This window comes from Silurus meridionalis, chromosome 2 (assembly GCF_014805685.1).
Source record: "Silurus meridionalis isolate SWU-2019-XX chromosome 2, ASM1480568v1, whole genome shotgun sequence".
NCBI lineage: Eukaryota > Metazoa > Chordata > Actinopteri > Siluriformes > Siluridae > Silurus > Silurus meridionalis.
The window spans coordinates 32,574,645-32,591,014 of NC_060885.1; the positions used below are offsets into that span (position 1 = coordinate 32,574,645).

General features: G+C 37.6%; 3 protein-coding genes across 3 annotated transcripts in view; 1 reads left to right on the top strand and 2 right to left on the bottom strand.

The window, feature by feature from the left end:
- rps6ka2 (ribosomal protein S6 kinase, polypeptide 2) overlaps positions 1–7,524 on the bottom strand; it is a 31,417-nt gene extending 23,893 nt beyond the window's left edge. The window contains exons 1-2 of the mRNA XM_046837361.1: positions 6,306–7,524; positions 367–483 (exon numbers count right to left, since the gene is read on the bottom strand). Coding sequence (XP_046693317.1) covers positions 367–483; positions 6,306–6,404 — 216 coding nt within the window. The 5' untranslated portion in view covers positions 6,405–7,524. The remainder of the gene's footprint in view (positions 1–366; positions 484–6,305) is intronic.
- A 4,637-nt stretch (positions 7,525–12,161) lies between these two features.
- Positions 12,162–15,922, bottom strand: rnaset2 (ribonuclease T2). The gene is given in 11 exon segments (XM_046837958.1): positions 12,162–12,652; positions 12,744–12,818; positions 13,106–13,151; positions 13,360–13,402; positions 13,405–13,472; positions 13,554–13,618; positions 13,799–13,856; positions 13,941–13,990; positions 14,301–14,355; positions 14,473–14,580; positions 15,665–15,922. Coding segments are annotated over 10 exon segments (735 nt in total). The 5' UTR covers positions 14,541–14,580; positions 15,665–15,922; the 3' UTR covers positions 12,162–12,445.
- A 240-nt stretch (positions 15,923–16,162) lies between these two features.
- Positions 16,163–16,370, top strand: part of myom2b (myomesin 2b) — a 32,865-nt gene continuing 32,657 nt past the window's right edge. The window contains exon 1 of the mRNA XM_046838066.1: positions 16,163–16,226. The gene's annotated coding sequence lies outside the window, so the exon portion shown is untranslated. The remainder of the gene's footprint in view (positions 16,227–16,370) is intronic.

The window sequence follows — 16,370 nt, forward strand, 5'->3', positions numbered from 1 at the left end:
TCTACTACTAATTATATATAAATAAATCGTTTTGTATCGATGCAAATACTTTTAAAAGCCATGCATCGCGATACAAACGCCAACTTGTATCTGATGCACACTGATGCGTCACATTATATTACATTTATTTTAATTTGCCATACGTCTGTAATGCCGCCAGTTTTGGAGCAACTTTAGACATGCATCTGGGTGCACAGTGTATTTCAGGAACCTTACAGATAAAAATCAATGGTCATATCATCCACCCAGACCACCACAAAATGTCTAAAGTCTCAAAAAAACAAATCCACTACTGGCAACTGGCAGATGTTTGTTCACAAAAAAGGGAATTTGCATCTCGTTGACTAAGGGATGTGACAAGCTCACCTTGCCGTAGGAGCCCTGTCCCAACACTTTAAGCAGCTCGAACTGGGAGGGGTCAGCTTTCTCGAAGCCTTCTTTCACATGGTTGCTTATATCAATCTCTTTCAGGATGCTGTCGTCCTGCAAAGGAAGCAGATGGCACAGAGGGACACCGTGTGACTAGAGGGAAACAAGCATTCTTGCCATTAACCTGCATGTGTATGAGGGAGAGGTTTCACCAGCCTTCTTTGCCACTAATAGAGCTGTTGTAAACATACTTTGTGTGAATCACAGCTGAATCATAGTTATAAAAACACCTCGTGTAATGGGATAAATATTATCTCTATGTAGTAACGGTACACGCCAGACATCTTTTCTCCACAGCAAACAGTAAACAGTCGTCTAAAACCACATTTGTCATAGATAAGCTTTTATATTGAAATCCTACACTCATTCTAAATGATGAACGAAGGAACTGCAAAATCTGTTAAACAAAACTGAACAGTGTTAGTGTATTGGTGACTAAAAGTGATCCATTTAAGGGTTTATAGTTACATTTAATCAGTGGTGATCCATGCATTTCATACCCAGACCTTCGCTGGTGTCCTGCCTGAATCAATCCATCTCTTAATACTGCACCGCCCACATACAGCATCTCTAGCAGACGCATCGATATCAACCTCATAAAATGACCCAGGGGTTTCAGTGCATTTTTGTGCATGTTTTCCGAGCATTAGGGTTTTCCTGGGGATTTAAAATGAAGGCAAATTCTGTGTTTTTGTGCAAATATTACAGAAAAGAAAACGCAAAACTTTAAATGGTTCATGAAAAAAGAGTTTTGGCCGACCTTAGCTTTATGTCCAGCTTTTTTTAAAATGAAAAGTCCAACTTATAAATGTCCTTGTAAGTTTATCTGTGAATATATTTAAGCTTGTGCAGTTTGCTACAGATGTGGTTTGCGAGCTCTGACCATCCAATTTCAGATTGGCTAATACACACTCTGACTGGTTGCAACAATCACACAAAACACACACATCCTGTTGGAGTACAAAAATGCATCTGTCCTGAAGATATGATCATATAAAGAATGCTTTGTCTGTTTCTTTTTCCGAAACAACATATTTCACATAAATCAATTAATTATTAGCCTCAGATTATGTAACACCTTATAAAAGCCATTGTAATGATTTATTTACGACACATCACTATATGTTTCCATTATGTGTGTTGTTATTTTCACACGGTTTATGATAATCAGTCTTCATTCATTTATACATTCATACATGTTCAGTGCTTTTTCCTGGTTGGGGTCATGGTCACACCAGATGAAGAATTTTCTCTCTCCAACCACAGATCCCAGCTCTCTTTCATGAATGCTACAAAACTTAGAACAGGAAATAGCACACCACTATAGTGCAGTGAAAGCTTTCTCACCTGATCTGGACCACAGCATTGTTTGGTGAAACTGTGCTCCTGACCCCTATCATGAACATGAGCAGGGATCAGTTCTCTGGAGGGTTCCTGAGGTTAAAAAAAACCCTGCTCATTTTACAAAACAGGCTTTCAGGGCAAACGACAGGTGTGACAATTAACACAGTGTATTTGGTCTGCCCCCGGGGTCACCATCCAGTCACTGTGACTCTACCTCCAGGCTCTTTCAGACTGTCAGCTTATACAAAGAAAAAAAAAAAAACATTAGCTCTAAAACTATGTTGTTTGGATACAGCCTGGCAGCCGAAAACCCAACACTCTGGTCGAGAAACTTGTGATTTAACATTGATGCTTTTTCCTGGTTGGGGTCATGGTCACACCAGATGAAGAATTTTCTCTCTCCAACCACAGATCATGAATGCTACAAAACTTAGAACAGGAAATAGCACACCACTATAGTGCAGTGAAAGCTTTCACCTGATCTGGACCACAGCATTGTTTGGTGAAACTGTGCTCCTGACCCCTATCATGAACATGAGCAGGGATCAGTTCTCTGGAGGGTTCCTGAGGTTAAAAAAAACCCTGCTCATTTTACAAAACAGGCTTTCAGGGCAAACGACAGGTGTGACAATTAACACAGTGTATTTGGTCTGCCCCCGGGGTCACCATCCAGTCACTGTGACTCTACCTCCAGGCTCTTTCAGACTGTCAGCTTATACAAAGAAAAAACATTAGCTGTAAAACTATGTTGTTTGGATACAGCCTGGCAGCCGAAAACCCAACACTCTGGTCGAGAAACTTGTGATTTAACATTGATGTGCCTTGGGTTGCACCATCTGTTGTTCTTAAAAAGCACAAGTTCAGCTCCTCGTCTCTTTTCCTTACGCTTTGGATTTTTGTCGGCACAAATCATACAAAAATCCGCCCACTTCTCATATACGTTTTTCTTTGACTGTCACTGACCTACACCATTAGACATTCGGTTTGTTCCATACCTGGGACAAAGACGCTGTAGCACAACAAGGAGACAAAGCTCAAATGCTGTAGTGTGCAATCTGACGTGACCAACTGGCTTCCAGCATCACACACTGTAGGATTTAAGCCAAATTAATGAGCATAAGTGACCATCAGTCTCATTCCATTTATATTAAAATTAAACTGAAAAGTCGAGGTTTCCAAATGTGAAGATTCAAATCAAACTTTTTTTTTTCAATTTCCATAACCGCTTTCTAGATACATTTCCTTCAAAATCGCATCTGTTCACTTTGCACACGATACAGGCACATCTTGAATTTATTATGGGTCCGAATATTAGATATATCATTAGGTTAAAGCAGTGTTTTTACTGTCATCTGATTATAAATTCCCCCTGTAATTCCCCCAACCTTATACATGCTTCACACCACTTCATGCAACATCTGCAAAATCAAACATGATCGAATCCTGCAAATTAATTGTCATTTTTAATTGCTCAAACATTGTGCTTAATGTACATGAAATGGCTGTAAATGAAGCTCTGTGATAAATAAAACTGAACTATGAGGAAGGAAGAGTTACCATCGATAAAAAAATTACTAGGAGGCAGTAGAAAAATTGAGAAATGCATCCATGCAAGACGTCCGTTCACTGTTGCTGTAGGAAAGTAAGTGCACAAATATTCCCAACTGAGTATAATATTTAAATCTATCTATCTATCTATCTATCTATCTATCTATCTATCTATCTATCTATCTATCTGTCTGTCTGTCTGTCTGTCTGTCTGTCTGTCTGTCTGTCTGTCTGTCTGTCTGTCTGTCTATCTAACTATCTATCTATCTATCTATCTATCTATCTATCTATCTATCTATCTATCTATCTATCTATCTATCTATCTATCTAAAACAAAGCTGTCATACATGCAGACAGAATTGTAGTTAATAACATAATGCTCTTATTCAAACCGTCATAATAAGCAAATTGATTCTTTCCATTTTTTTTTTTTTATTATACACAAAACCCCTCTTTCAAAATCCTACATTGTTCTCTACTCCATAAATATGATCAGATCTTCACATATTAACCTGATTACATCATATCCGTTCTGCCTCTATGGAAAGAAGCGAAACAGATGAGGGACAGTGCTGCATCTGAAGGACAAACTTGATCCAATTGTCCTCCCAGCAAAACACATTATTCAAGTGCTCTGCATTTAATTTCTGGGAGACTGATCGCTCAATCGGACAGTAAGTGTAATGTTTATATATGGGATTTTTCAAAACTTTTAAACATTGTGAATCATCATGCATTTCCCAGTGTGTTTTTTTTGACAAAAGGGTCATTCTGGATAGGAAAGAAAGCAAGAATAATTCTAATTAAAATCCAAGTACACATTTTGTGTTTGGTTTAATCTTTAGAAGGTTGTGAGTTTTAATCCTAGCACTCCCACCACCACTGTCGTGTCCTTGAGCAAGGCCCTTAACCTCATCTCCTGTTGCACCAGATAAAAGCATCATGCAAATGAACACATGTAAAATAAAGGAGCTCACACGCTTCTACAAAAACAAGTAAGAAAGAAAGGATTTAGTTAAAGGGAAAACATGCAACACCGGGACGTTTTTATTTCAGTCCACAGTTTAGACAAATGAGCATGAGTTCATCCCACTCCAAATATTTTTTGCTCCACACTAGATATTTTAGTTTTCTTATTTCGCTGCGTAATATAAATGTCGCATTTTACGTCTCAACAAATAAATATATTAATCACCGGTACATGGACTCTGAAATGACTTAACTTCTAATACTACCAGGCAGCCTTGTCAAGGCTGATCATGTCCTAAAGCGTTTTTGCATGTTTGGGTTGGTGGGGGTGGAGGGGAGCTGGGATGGAGAAAAGCAGCTGAAAGCAGATCAAAGGAATTTCGCTTAAAAGAAAATTTGCATGGAATTCAATGGGACTGAAGCCCAGTGCAAAAATTGTGAATATTCATCGCAAAGCTGTTCAGTAGCGTTAGAGCCATATAGCAGTCACTACATATGGCTGGAAATGTTAGGTGTCCCAAAACATATAGTGTTTATATTACAATACAATTATTATCGTTCCAACTGCTAATAACACTGTTGGTGACGAGCTAAAACTGAGAGAACACTTTACCAGCGTAGTTACTACAGCATTCTGCATTGACATGCTTTCTCATCTGGTGTGCACCTTGTTTTCCATCAGGACAACGACCACAAATACACCTCTGGGTTATGTTTGTTATCTAAAAAGCTATCAGATGACCTGGCCTACACAATCACAAGGTCTAAATCTAGTCGTGATGGTTTGGGATGAGATAAAAGGAGATTGAAGGAAAAGCTGCCAACATGCACTCAACAACTCTGGGAACTCAACGCATTTTTGGAAACCCGTTCCAGGTGACTATCTTGAAGAGTTCTGGGTTGTTAAATATATTTTTGTTTACTACATAATTCGGGTTCATGTTCTGTCAGTTTGGATGTCTCTAGAATTCATTTACATTGTAGAAAATAATACAAATAAAGGAAAAAACACTGAAGGAGAAGGTGTGTCCCAATGGTACCACTAGTACCAATAGTACATTGTAATAGTACTCCTTCTGTATTTTTTTTATTGTTATTTAATTTTATTTATTTAAATTAAATGTAAAGATTTATTAGTTGTATTTTATTTATTAAATAGCTTCATTATAATATTAGTGGGTTCTTGTAACTATTTAAAATACACATCTACACTGGATTGGTTTCACAATAAACCAGAATAACACAAGTAGGATGAAAAATAATATAAACTTGGGATTAATTTATTGAGTGGCCACAAAACCTACCTAACATTCAGTGATGATGAGGATGAGCTAAAATATTATTTTGATTAAAATATTCAAATGATCTTACTATAGTTACAAAACTGTTCTCGTGGTACCTGGCTGTAGAGTTTTTGATGCAGGCTACAATACGTTTATATTCATCTCTCTCATCCGGTTTACTGTCAACATCTTCAGGATACTCAATAATCATGCCTGTATTCTCATCTTTCGCTTTGCGTTCACTTGTTGAACAGGTTATGTTTATAACCTTTGGTGAAAAAGCAGGAAGAAGAAGCTCGACGATGCATTGACTTGTGGTGGAGGGGTGTCATGATCAATTCTGTAAATATAATATTAATAATATACATGATACAGCTGTGTTTTATATAGAAGCATCTCCATGCATGCATCTTTCTTGATTTATTTTTGCATGCTGTCATAGTCACTTTGTAGTAGAAATCATAGCTGAGGAGGTTGGAGTTTGCTGTGTGCCAGTGTGGATAGAGGTGATGACCACTTTTGGCTCATTTTCAGGTTAAAGCACACGCAATGCGCTTGGGCAAGGCAGAGTCCACCCTGCCGACATCTGCGCCAGGATAACCTCCACATAGCAACAGAGCAAGAGAGAAGCCAGTGATTACAGCAAACTCATAAAGAGAGAGAGAGAGAGAGGGGGGGGATTGTAATGGAGAGAGAGAGAGAGAGAGAGATAAATAGAGAAGACAAGCTCACCTCGAGTTTGCACAAACTGGAGCTTTTAGAGCGCGACTTCTTGCGCAGGTAAATCGAGAACCACCTCCGGACTGTGAATTTGCGCATGTTCGCATCCATAGCAGGTGCAATTGAAGCCTTTATCCTGCGCTCTAAATCCGGATCACACACCGTGAGGATTTGCGCTGCCTTCTTCCTCCTTCCTTCTTCCCGACCTGCTTTCTGTCTAATCCATATCACAGAGGACAGTGAGAGAAAAACACTGAACCGTATCCGTGCGTCGGTTTTACTGCATGGCGATGTGACCCGGCTCCGTGCCTTTCAGCATCCTTTTCCTCTCCTGCGTGGCGTCAGCGCGACCTGTTCAGCTCTACCTTCAGCTCCCTTCTTACAGCCAATCCCGGCGCGCTGCCTCCTGGCGGTCCCGGGCCGCTTAACTACTGTGCAAGGCGGCATTAGTTCGACCGGCAAAACCCGCCTCCGCGGAGCGTTTACGCGCAGCCGCCGGTGCGTAATTGGTTAACTATTCCCTTTAGATGAACTACTGACCAATCAGAGAGCAGGACGCACTGGAAAGCTGGGCTGGAGGAACCTGCATCTCACCTTGCGATGGAAACAGCTGCTAGGGGATGAGGAGAGCTACGGGTGGTGCATGAGAGATGGAGGGAAAATATAGATTTGTATTTACTAATATCTGTATTATGAAATGCATGCATTACTCCAAAGTTCAGAGAGTGGAGCCAAATCTAAACCAGGTCTACAAGAAGACAAGGTGGTATTTGTTTTCCTCCTACCTGAGATTTGAAGCTTAAGGTCAAGGTGGTGGAGTCAGATCTACTTGAGCTCCTCCTACCTGGAAGTTGATCCTAAAGGCCAGGAGGGTGGAGTCAGATTGATTTGCCTTTCTCCGAGACTTGAACCTAAAAGCCAAGAAGGTGGAGTTGGATCTGTATAAACTTTATTGATGAATTGATGTTACTAATATTTGTATTATGAAATGAACTGCATGGATTTCTCTAAAGTTTAGATGGTGGAGCCAGATCTGATCCAGATATTCTCACCTTGGTGGACTTGAACCAAAAGTCAACGGATGGAGTTAGATCTATTTGACCTGAGCAGACTCAAACCAAATGTCTTAACATGTAAGAACCTAAGTACAATGTATGCACAAACAATACTGTAAAACAACATAGAAACAAACCGAGGCAATATTTTATGTAATGAAATAATGGTATAAACAAAAAAAAAGATCAGAACACACAGCTAGAAGACAATAAACTCGCTATTTAACTTGGCTATTTATCTGTAATGCATGAAAAAAATGGAAGAGGCAACTTTTGTTTGCTGTGTCTGGTATTTGGAGGAAACATGAAAACGCATTATGAACTTAAAGACAAAAAATTGTTGATGCTTTTTTAAGTGTGTCTACATATAATATAATGATTTGACACAAATCATTTGTATTATATCATCAAAAAGACCTTATAGAATGCATCAATCAGAACAAAAAATGTTTTAATGTTGTGATATGTACACATACAGTATATGCAAACATCAGCACCAGCCATCACTGAAAAGTGACGTAGGGATCACTTCTGTTTTTATCCACTTACCCCACAATGAACAATTATACTGATTGATGCCTCGGGCTTAGAGACTGGACTCATCTGTCTATTGATCTGATTCATCAATCAGATGTGTACTCAGTACGCATGACAAAATATAGTCTTCTAAAAATAACAACGAGAACAGAGAACACTGTGGCATTAAATAATGGTGTAATCTTTGGGATTATCTGGTGACCGGATCATACAACTAGTGACATCGAGAGCATCTGATTTAATGCAATATTGGGACCATTTGGAGAAATAACCTCCCAGGAATTACATACTTTTTGTGCTAGTTTCTTTATCAAATAATGATGAGCTGATTGAACAATTTTGAACACAATTAGACAATATAGTCTGATGAAAATCAGGAAATTAAAAAAATATATATTGCCAAAAAGCATTCAGGGCAATTATGATCAAATCTCTCCAATGGAATCTGTAATATTAATGTAAAAAGTAGTAGAAAAACTTGTAAGAATATTGTATAAAATCCTTTTAAACCCTTTTTGTTAATCTTTATTGTAAAAGATTAACAAAAAGATTTTGAAAGGATTTTATACAATATATGTAAATTAGAATAATTTCCTGTGCAGCGTCCACAGAGCCAAACTTCACCAGCTATAAGAGAAATATGAGATTGCCTGGTATAATGGATTCACGGGCCGGAAGTGGTCCGGAGGCCTGGAGTTTGACGTGTCAATTCTAGAACATTCTCTAATCTGCCTTTTAATGGTGCTGGATTACCTTCCTGTCACATTCGGGTGAGCTGAGACTACTGATTAACTATCGCGGGAAGGTTTTGTATACTCTCTAGTAATTTGCATGGATTGACCTTGATTGTAGAAACTACACATCTAGAGCTACTACTTTTATCCAAGTCTAACCTCGCTCTGTTTATTAAAAAAAAATAAAACACATGAAAAGCATGTAATAAAACCTTTAGTGTTGCATTACAGTTTACCCCAATAATGACAACACTTAAACTCCATATCAGGTGTTTTGCATGAATGTTTTATTGCTTACATAGAAACTTTTACTATTAAGAATTATTTCATGCTATTTATGAACTATACTATACACAGTTTTATTAGTTGTAGACATTTCAGACAACTTCTATAGCTCTGGAGAACTTCTGAACGAAGTAGAAGATAGAAAAATGCCATGTTGTTGGCATTTAAAACGAAGGAAACTGCTTACTTCTGTTTTCTAAGAATCATGACATTTGTCAAAAAACTTTAAGGGGAATGAAACACACCACACAGCCATGTGACAGTGTACAAAATGTGACTGAAAAGAAACACTGATTCTGATGACAAAGTGTGACCAGCAGGTGTGAGGTCATGACTGGTGCGCGCTTCGCTTTTAACAGCAAGGAGAGCAGGAAAACTGATGATGAAGTGCCGTGTGAGGCTCGACAACTTCTTCCGACGTGTCAATGGAAGTTATTATTAGACATCATTATTCAACATTTATCTTTATGTGTATGGATGACCGTTGAAATAATAACTACTGATGGCTGTACAATGCATTTTTAGTTTTCTTTAAAGCATTTACTTGTCACATGTAAAAACAGCACAGTAAAAGTCTTCACATATACCAGCAATGTTAGGAAGCTGAGGCCAGAGCGTTGTGTCAGCTATGATACAGTGCCCCAGGAATACAGAGTGCTAAGAGCCTTGCTCCAGGGCCCAATAGTTTCAGCTTGGCGATACCATCATTTGCAGGGCTCACACACATTGGAGCTGCCATTCCAAACTGTGATGGAGTTGGATAGGATTCTTTCAATGATGCAGCTGTAAAAGCTCTTTAAAATCCCAGGGGACAGATGAACTTTTAACCGTTTAAAAGATGCTGTTGTGCCTTTCTAACCAGAGTTCTGGGGTCAGGGAAGGTCTTCAATGATGTGGACTTCTAGGAACTTAAAAGCTGGAGACCTGCAATACTTTGAAATATTTACAATCCATCGATGTAGACAGGGGAGTGTCTCCTGCTGTTAGATTTTCCACAACGTTGCCAAGCTTTGGATCTCCTCCCTGTAGGCCGGTGACATGCTGTTGAAAGTCGAATCCATGTTTAATACTTATGCTCTATATTGTGTTCATGCACATACACACAAAGCTCTTGAACTTGAAAACTGTTAACTAAGTGCAAACTAAGGATCTCCTGAGCACCTCCAGGGTCTCTTCATGGTCGTTATCTCCCTCACTGAGATCATTTCGCAGCCTGAAGGTGGTAGACAGGAACACAGCCGAGCACGACCCTCTTCAGTCATGGATCACATGCTGGTTTTAAGAATTGGATGGTGAGATTTTGGATAAAAGAAATGAAAGTAAAGAGTGTTAAAATGGGTTTTGTGAGATTATTACACCCTGTGACTAACAGTGGACTAAATCACTTCTATAATTATAAAAAAGTGTGATAACTGCCACAATGACTTGAAGTGTCAGTATGGTTAAGAGCTTGTGAACGGAGCTTCTGCGCTATTTCATGCAAAATGTATCTATGAAACTATTTTCTGTGCAGGTTTTTGAAGGCCATTTGGTCACTTTCTTCTTCCACAGTAACACTTATCAAGATCCTGCCATGTGATCAATGATCATAATTGTGCACTGATTATAATTACATTTGCTTATACATTAGGGGTGATAAGATTCAGGGATTATGATGTAATGCATCGATTTAAAAGTGTTCATCGTGTATAATTTTAAACATATTTGCATCGGTAAACAAATATTTATTTATATATAATTATTAGTATACGTGCTATTCTTTTATTATTTAGAAAATGAGCAATAATTTGTGAATTATATTTTGATATGTAGTGCTACTTGAATATGACGTATCACAACACTACGGAGATTGATGCGTGTCCTGAGAGTCACATAGATTACAGATTAACATGGCAGAGGTAGAGCTGCATCTTCCTGGAGACACAACAGGAAAAGAAGGTCTGGTCTGACTGTCTGTCTGAACCAAAGAAATGTGATACTAGTGAACTATCAGTACCATATTGAATTGCATAGAATAATATTTTTCCATTGTTGCATCACATTAAATCATTAGTTGCTTCATATGTATATTTTATGTATTGTATCATTGGCTATGAATCATTTATAACATGTCAATAACATAAATCTGAGGCTTGACTTTTCCCCTGAACTTCCCACGACAACATATGATTCCTGTTGCCTCAATATTCAACTTCTTGTCCTTTCAAAGATGCTTTTCTGCTCAACATGGTCATTAAACCAGTTGTGTTCACAGCAGCCTTATTTCATAGCCTGGCCTAATACATTTTAAACAAAGGTACAGTTTCGCAAAATTATTATTAATAATAATAATAATAATAATAATAATCCACCAAAAATGAACAAATTCATCTTTTTATTCTCAGACATATATATGTATATTAAAAAACATATTTGAACCATAATTTTTAATAAAAAAAAAATCTGAAAAAGTCATTACAGCAGCTGATACACTGTATGATCAAAAGTTTATGGACACCTGACCATTCCACGTTGCTATGTTCCACTAGATTTTGGAGTGTGCTTGTGGAGGATTGTCTGAGATTCATTCACTAAGGTGTTAGTAACGTCAGGTACTCGTGTAGGTGAGGAGGCCTAGGGCACAGTCAGAGTGAAAAATCAATCCCATTAGTGCTTAACAGGGTTGCGGTCAGAGCTCTATAGCAGGAGATCTTCCACTTCAAACCATGGAAATCATATCTCATTGCCATGCTGGAAGTTTTGAGTCTCCTAGTTAATTAAAGTTAGGTGTCCCAATACTTTAACATTCTGTGATTTCAGGCTACTTGTACCTCAGATTCAGGTTTTTATCCATATAGTGTAAGCTTGAATACCAAATGAGTACATCGTGGAAACGTGATCATTATTTATCATTAGCAATTTTCCGCCCGTTTGAGTTATTCGCAATGCAAGTGGCGACCTCCAGTGGTCAAAATGTGAATGTACATAATTATTTTCCTGGTGCAGATTTGCCCAAATTAGGGCTTTTGTTGATGACCCTTTGATTTGGCTCATTATACCATTTATAAGAAGAGAAAAAAAGGGGAAGAAATATCATTTGAAAAAACTTTAGAAAAAAAAAGAACTAGCTTCCTGTTTCTCATTATTGGTCAATAAATAGCTGAATCAGACTTTGACCTCTATTGTACAATAAATTGTGTTCTCATTGTACTATAAGTTTCAGTGAACTAGATCTTTGGGAGGAAAACTTCATTAGCTAAGCAGATTACAGAGTCATGTTTTCTATTCATTTAATTATTAAATAGTATCAAATCATAAATGAGAGGAACCATTGAATACTTTCATTCGAATATAATCTTAAAATACAATGCAAAATATTTTTGGCTGAAGGTTGATTTTTGGCCCTACATAGAAAGACTTTGTAGGCACCTCTGGCATATACCTATGAGATCAGTTTGTTGTCCAAACGATTTCAGTTCAGACATCCTGTTCTCTGGACAAGCATGGATTATTGGTTCATCATATCTGATTGCTTGAAGTTTTAAACCCTTAAAGAAACAGTTTATGGAAAGTGCAGTGTCTGCAGTGGAGGGTAGTAAACTGGCACTGAGGCGTCACACACATGAAATCCTGATCCGCCATTGAAGGCGAATGGCAGAATATCGTTGTCGCTCTTCTGAATCTCCTCCGCGCTGTTTTCACAGTCGACAAGCTGAAACTGCTTGTCAAAACAGATCTCGATCTGGCCCAAGATCTGGAACTCGCTCATCTGAAAGAAATCGGACCGTACAGCCGTATAAGGATCAATCCCGTATATATAGTTATTCTGATTTACGAATGTGTGTCGTTGCGATTTCTACCTTATCGTGTGAAACACACTGAATTTTTGGATCCACTCCATAAGAACCGCTGATGCTTCCTACCACGTCGGTTAGCTAAGAGAAAGATCAGCAGTGATCTCGCATGACGCCTTATAAAACAGCTGAGTGTTTCAAAAAAACCCACGATCGTCTGACCAACAAGAACGAGTCAGTTTCCTACACTTTTATTTTCAATCAAAACAGAAAATGCTGATTGTGCAAAAACCAAATACCCGGATTTGAAACCAAATAAACACAGAAATCCTGCGTAAATCTCACTGTGAGCTCGACTATTAAACAATAAACTGAAATTTAGATTACTATGCAAACACCTTAGTAGTACATCAATCACTGCAACGTACCTTGTAGTAGTTTTCAGAGGGAACGATATTGTTCTTCTTCAAAACTCTAAAAACATAAATGAAAGAATTACGGAATCATATGAGCACCGAATGACTTTTCTCTGTTTACGTCTGGATCATACAAACAGGAAACGCAGAGAGCCGACAGCGAAAACAGGATCCATCCGTAAAATGTTATAATATAATATAAATGTTTGCTTGCAGGAAAAAACCTGGTCATAAATCCCTGTATTTAAATACAAACCATCACCCACCCATTGAGATCCAGCTTGTGGTAAAGTTCCAGGGTTTTTCCAAATATTTGTGCTGAGAGTCCAACGTCTCCGCTTTAGCAGCGCATGTCCCGTGCTTTGTCCATTCATGCTTCCTAAATTCACACAGAGAATCTCCATTAGAGTTTATAAAGTTTTAAAACAGCAAATATCAAAAAAAGGGGTTCAGATCCTACCAGAATTCTGTAGACGTAGGTTTCAGAAGGTTTGGCCAAAATTCTTTCATTTCCGGGAGCAGGTCCTGCAAAGCAAAGCAAGTTAAGATAAACGGTGATCTGCATCATGGTGAAATATTAGACGGCTAGAAATGAGTCATGGCTCAGTTTCTAGGCACATTAATCGTGCCACAAATATCAGTGGAATAAAAGTGCAAAGAAAACCCTGTACCCAAACCCTGGCACACACTCATACACATACATACCTCGATCAAACTCGCATTGAAATGCCAGGACATGTTACACTCAGCACCGCTGTTAGGCCTGGGCACAAACACATTTTATTACTCCATGCTGAAAAGTTCAGGGATTTAAAAAAACAAACAAACAAATCAAGTTAGTACGTACCATAATCCATGCAGGGTCCAGTAACTAAAATTTGCAGTGCATTTTTCCATCTATGAACACAATGTTAGAAAAGTGTATAACCCAGTGTAGTTCATTTCAATCACTATAGAGGGCGCTAACTCGCTTTGCAGAATTTCTACATAATAAAAAGTATACAAATACACAAAGCAGGGCATGTCACAACAGGACACACAAGAACAGGATTATTCACATGACACAACCTGGTCAGACTTCAATTATTATTATCTCAGTGAAACTACAGAATTATAAATAATATAGAGAAATTAATAAGTATCTATCTATATATATATATATATATATATATATATATATATATATAAAAAGCGTTCGGTTTCTTACACTGCAAAACGTTTGTGGCCAGTGATGAGTCAGGATCAGTTTGGTCCATTCTTTCCTTCCATAAACAAAACAAAACACTAATCAGTACAGAGCCACTGACTTTCACATCATGTCGAGTAGTAAAAAAATGACACAAGTTAATAATTAATAAGGAAATATAATGTAAGCGTACTTAGAAACGATAAGGGTGGACGTCAGGAAGACATATCCGAGACACAGGATGAGGACATGTGACTTCATTCTTCATCAACTGGTTGGTCTGAGACTTAGACACAGAGACCTGGTGATTAATGTTAAACAAACAAACAATTGAATAAGAAATCTAATCTGTTCAAAATGTTTTTTTTCGGATTTTAGAAACATTTCATAGGGAGTGGATGTGGGTCTAGGAAACAGCTTTTACATGATCGGATGCACCAAATGGTCTCGGACCCATGGAAAAAAAAAACAATGCAATTGATAAATATATAAATAAATAAAACACAAAAATGAAAGATGTTTTTTTAGGGCAGTTGGAAGACATAATCAGAGTCTGGTGTAGAAGCAGTGTTGCTATCCGTTTCCTTTTTTTCAATTTAACTCCAGTGTTGCTGAATTATCAAATTTAATCGGTCTTAACATCGATTTTTTTAGTATAACTGCTCGACTTTTTACTTTGACAGCTTTCTGGTTAAAGATTCATATTAAATGATATTCATAAAAATTCTTCTGAAAATGAAATTAATATTTCAGGATCAGAAGAATGTTTAAAGGTTCACACATTAATACTAAAAGCTTAATGATTATGAATTTGCTATACAATTTTTATTATATTGGTTGAAAACGTATTTCAGTAGAACTGCACGGCTTTGACTTTGACGGCTTTCCGGCTAGAGGTTTATATTTATGCACTCATTTGCAATATATGATCACTTCTAAAGCAGCAGAAAAAGCACAGAAACAGAATGAAGCTTTTTTTAAATTATATTTATACATATAATTTAATACAGAGATGCTTCACTATGGAGTTTTAATGTAATCAAAAGAAAGGAGTCTCCAGTTCAAGAGTTGCTCTTTAACAGAAACGTTCAAAGATAATAACACAATGCATTTCTTTCATATTAAATTAAAGAGGATGTGATGGAGGAATAAAAGGAAAGATTGGGTGCATTTAATTATGATATGATCATTTATAATAACTGATAATAAAAAAAATTACAATTTGTAGGTATACAAAGGTGCTGGAAAAAGGACCTCCTGCTAACTCCTGGTTGTTGATTCACTCTAAATGAGCATGGAGAGAAAAATAAACTGGAATATGCTTAGAATAATGAAGATTATAGTAAATGAAGATCTAAAAGAAGACAGAAGAAAGACAACCCCACCTGATTCTCCCTGTAGAGCTGATTACACTGGTGTGTGTGTCCGGTGCTGTGTACAAGCACTTCCTCAACTCTGAGTCGGAGTTTAATAATAAATAAAGATTAACCATAAACAACCGGAAAACCACAAAGAAATTCAAGCGGAAGAGGAAATAAACACCAAATAAGCACTATTGAACTTCTCCAAACGCGCTCATGTGATCTTAAGATCACAGTGTCCACTTTTAGGATTGTTTACATTGAGTGAGGTGTGCTACAGGTTGCCAGATGCATCAATAACAACCTGTTTTTAACTTCCGAGTTGATTAAAACCGTGCTATAATCATGTCACATGATTTTTAAAACACGTGTCCTTAAAATACGTGTCGAAATTATATTTAAAATCTGCATATAATATCAGTAGGAATGTGATATTTATAACAGCGTATGGTAAGGCAGCACGAATTTTTAAAAATGAATGATTTATGTGCAAACTGGCAACATTTCGCTGTTTTTTCCGGTCACGTGACCTGAGCGACCGGTGCCGGAACTAAGGCTCGTCAATACCGCCGCCATATTAGCGGGGGTAAGAGTATTAAACAAATATATTCTTTTAAATTTTTTGTTGCTTATATATAAAAAGAAAACATGTATCACATGTAATGGTTCTCCCAGACATATTTTATATCTAACTGTACTTTGTAACTCAAGTTCCCCCCTCTAGTAAAAC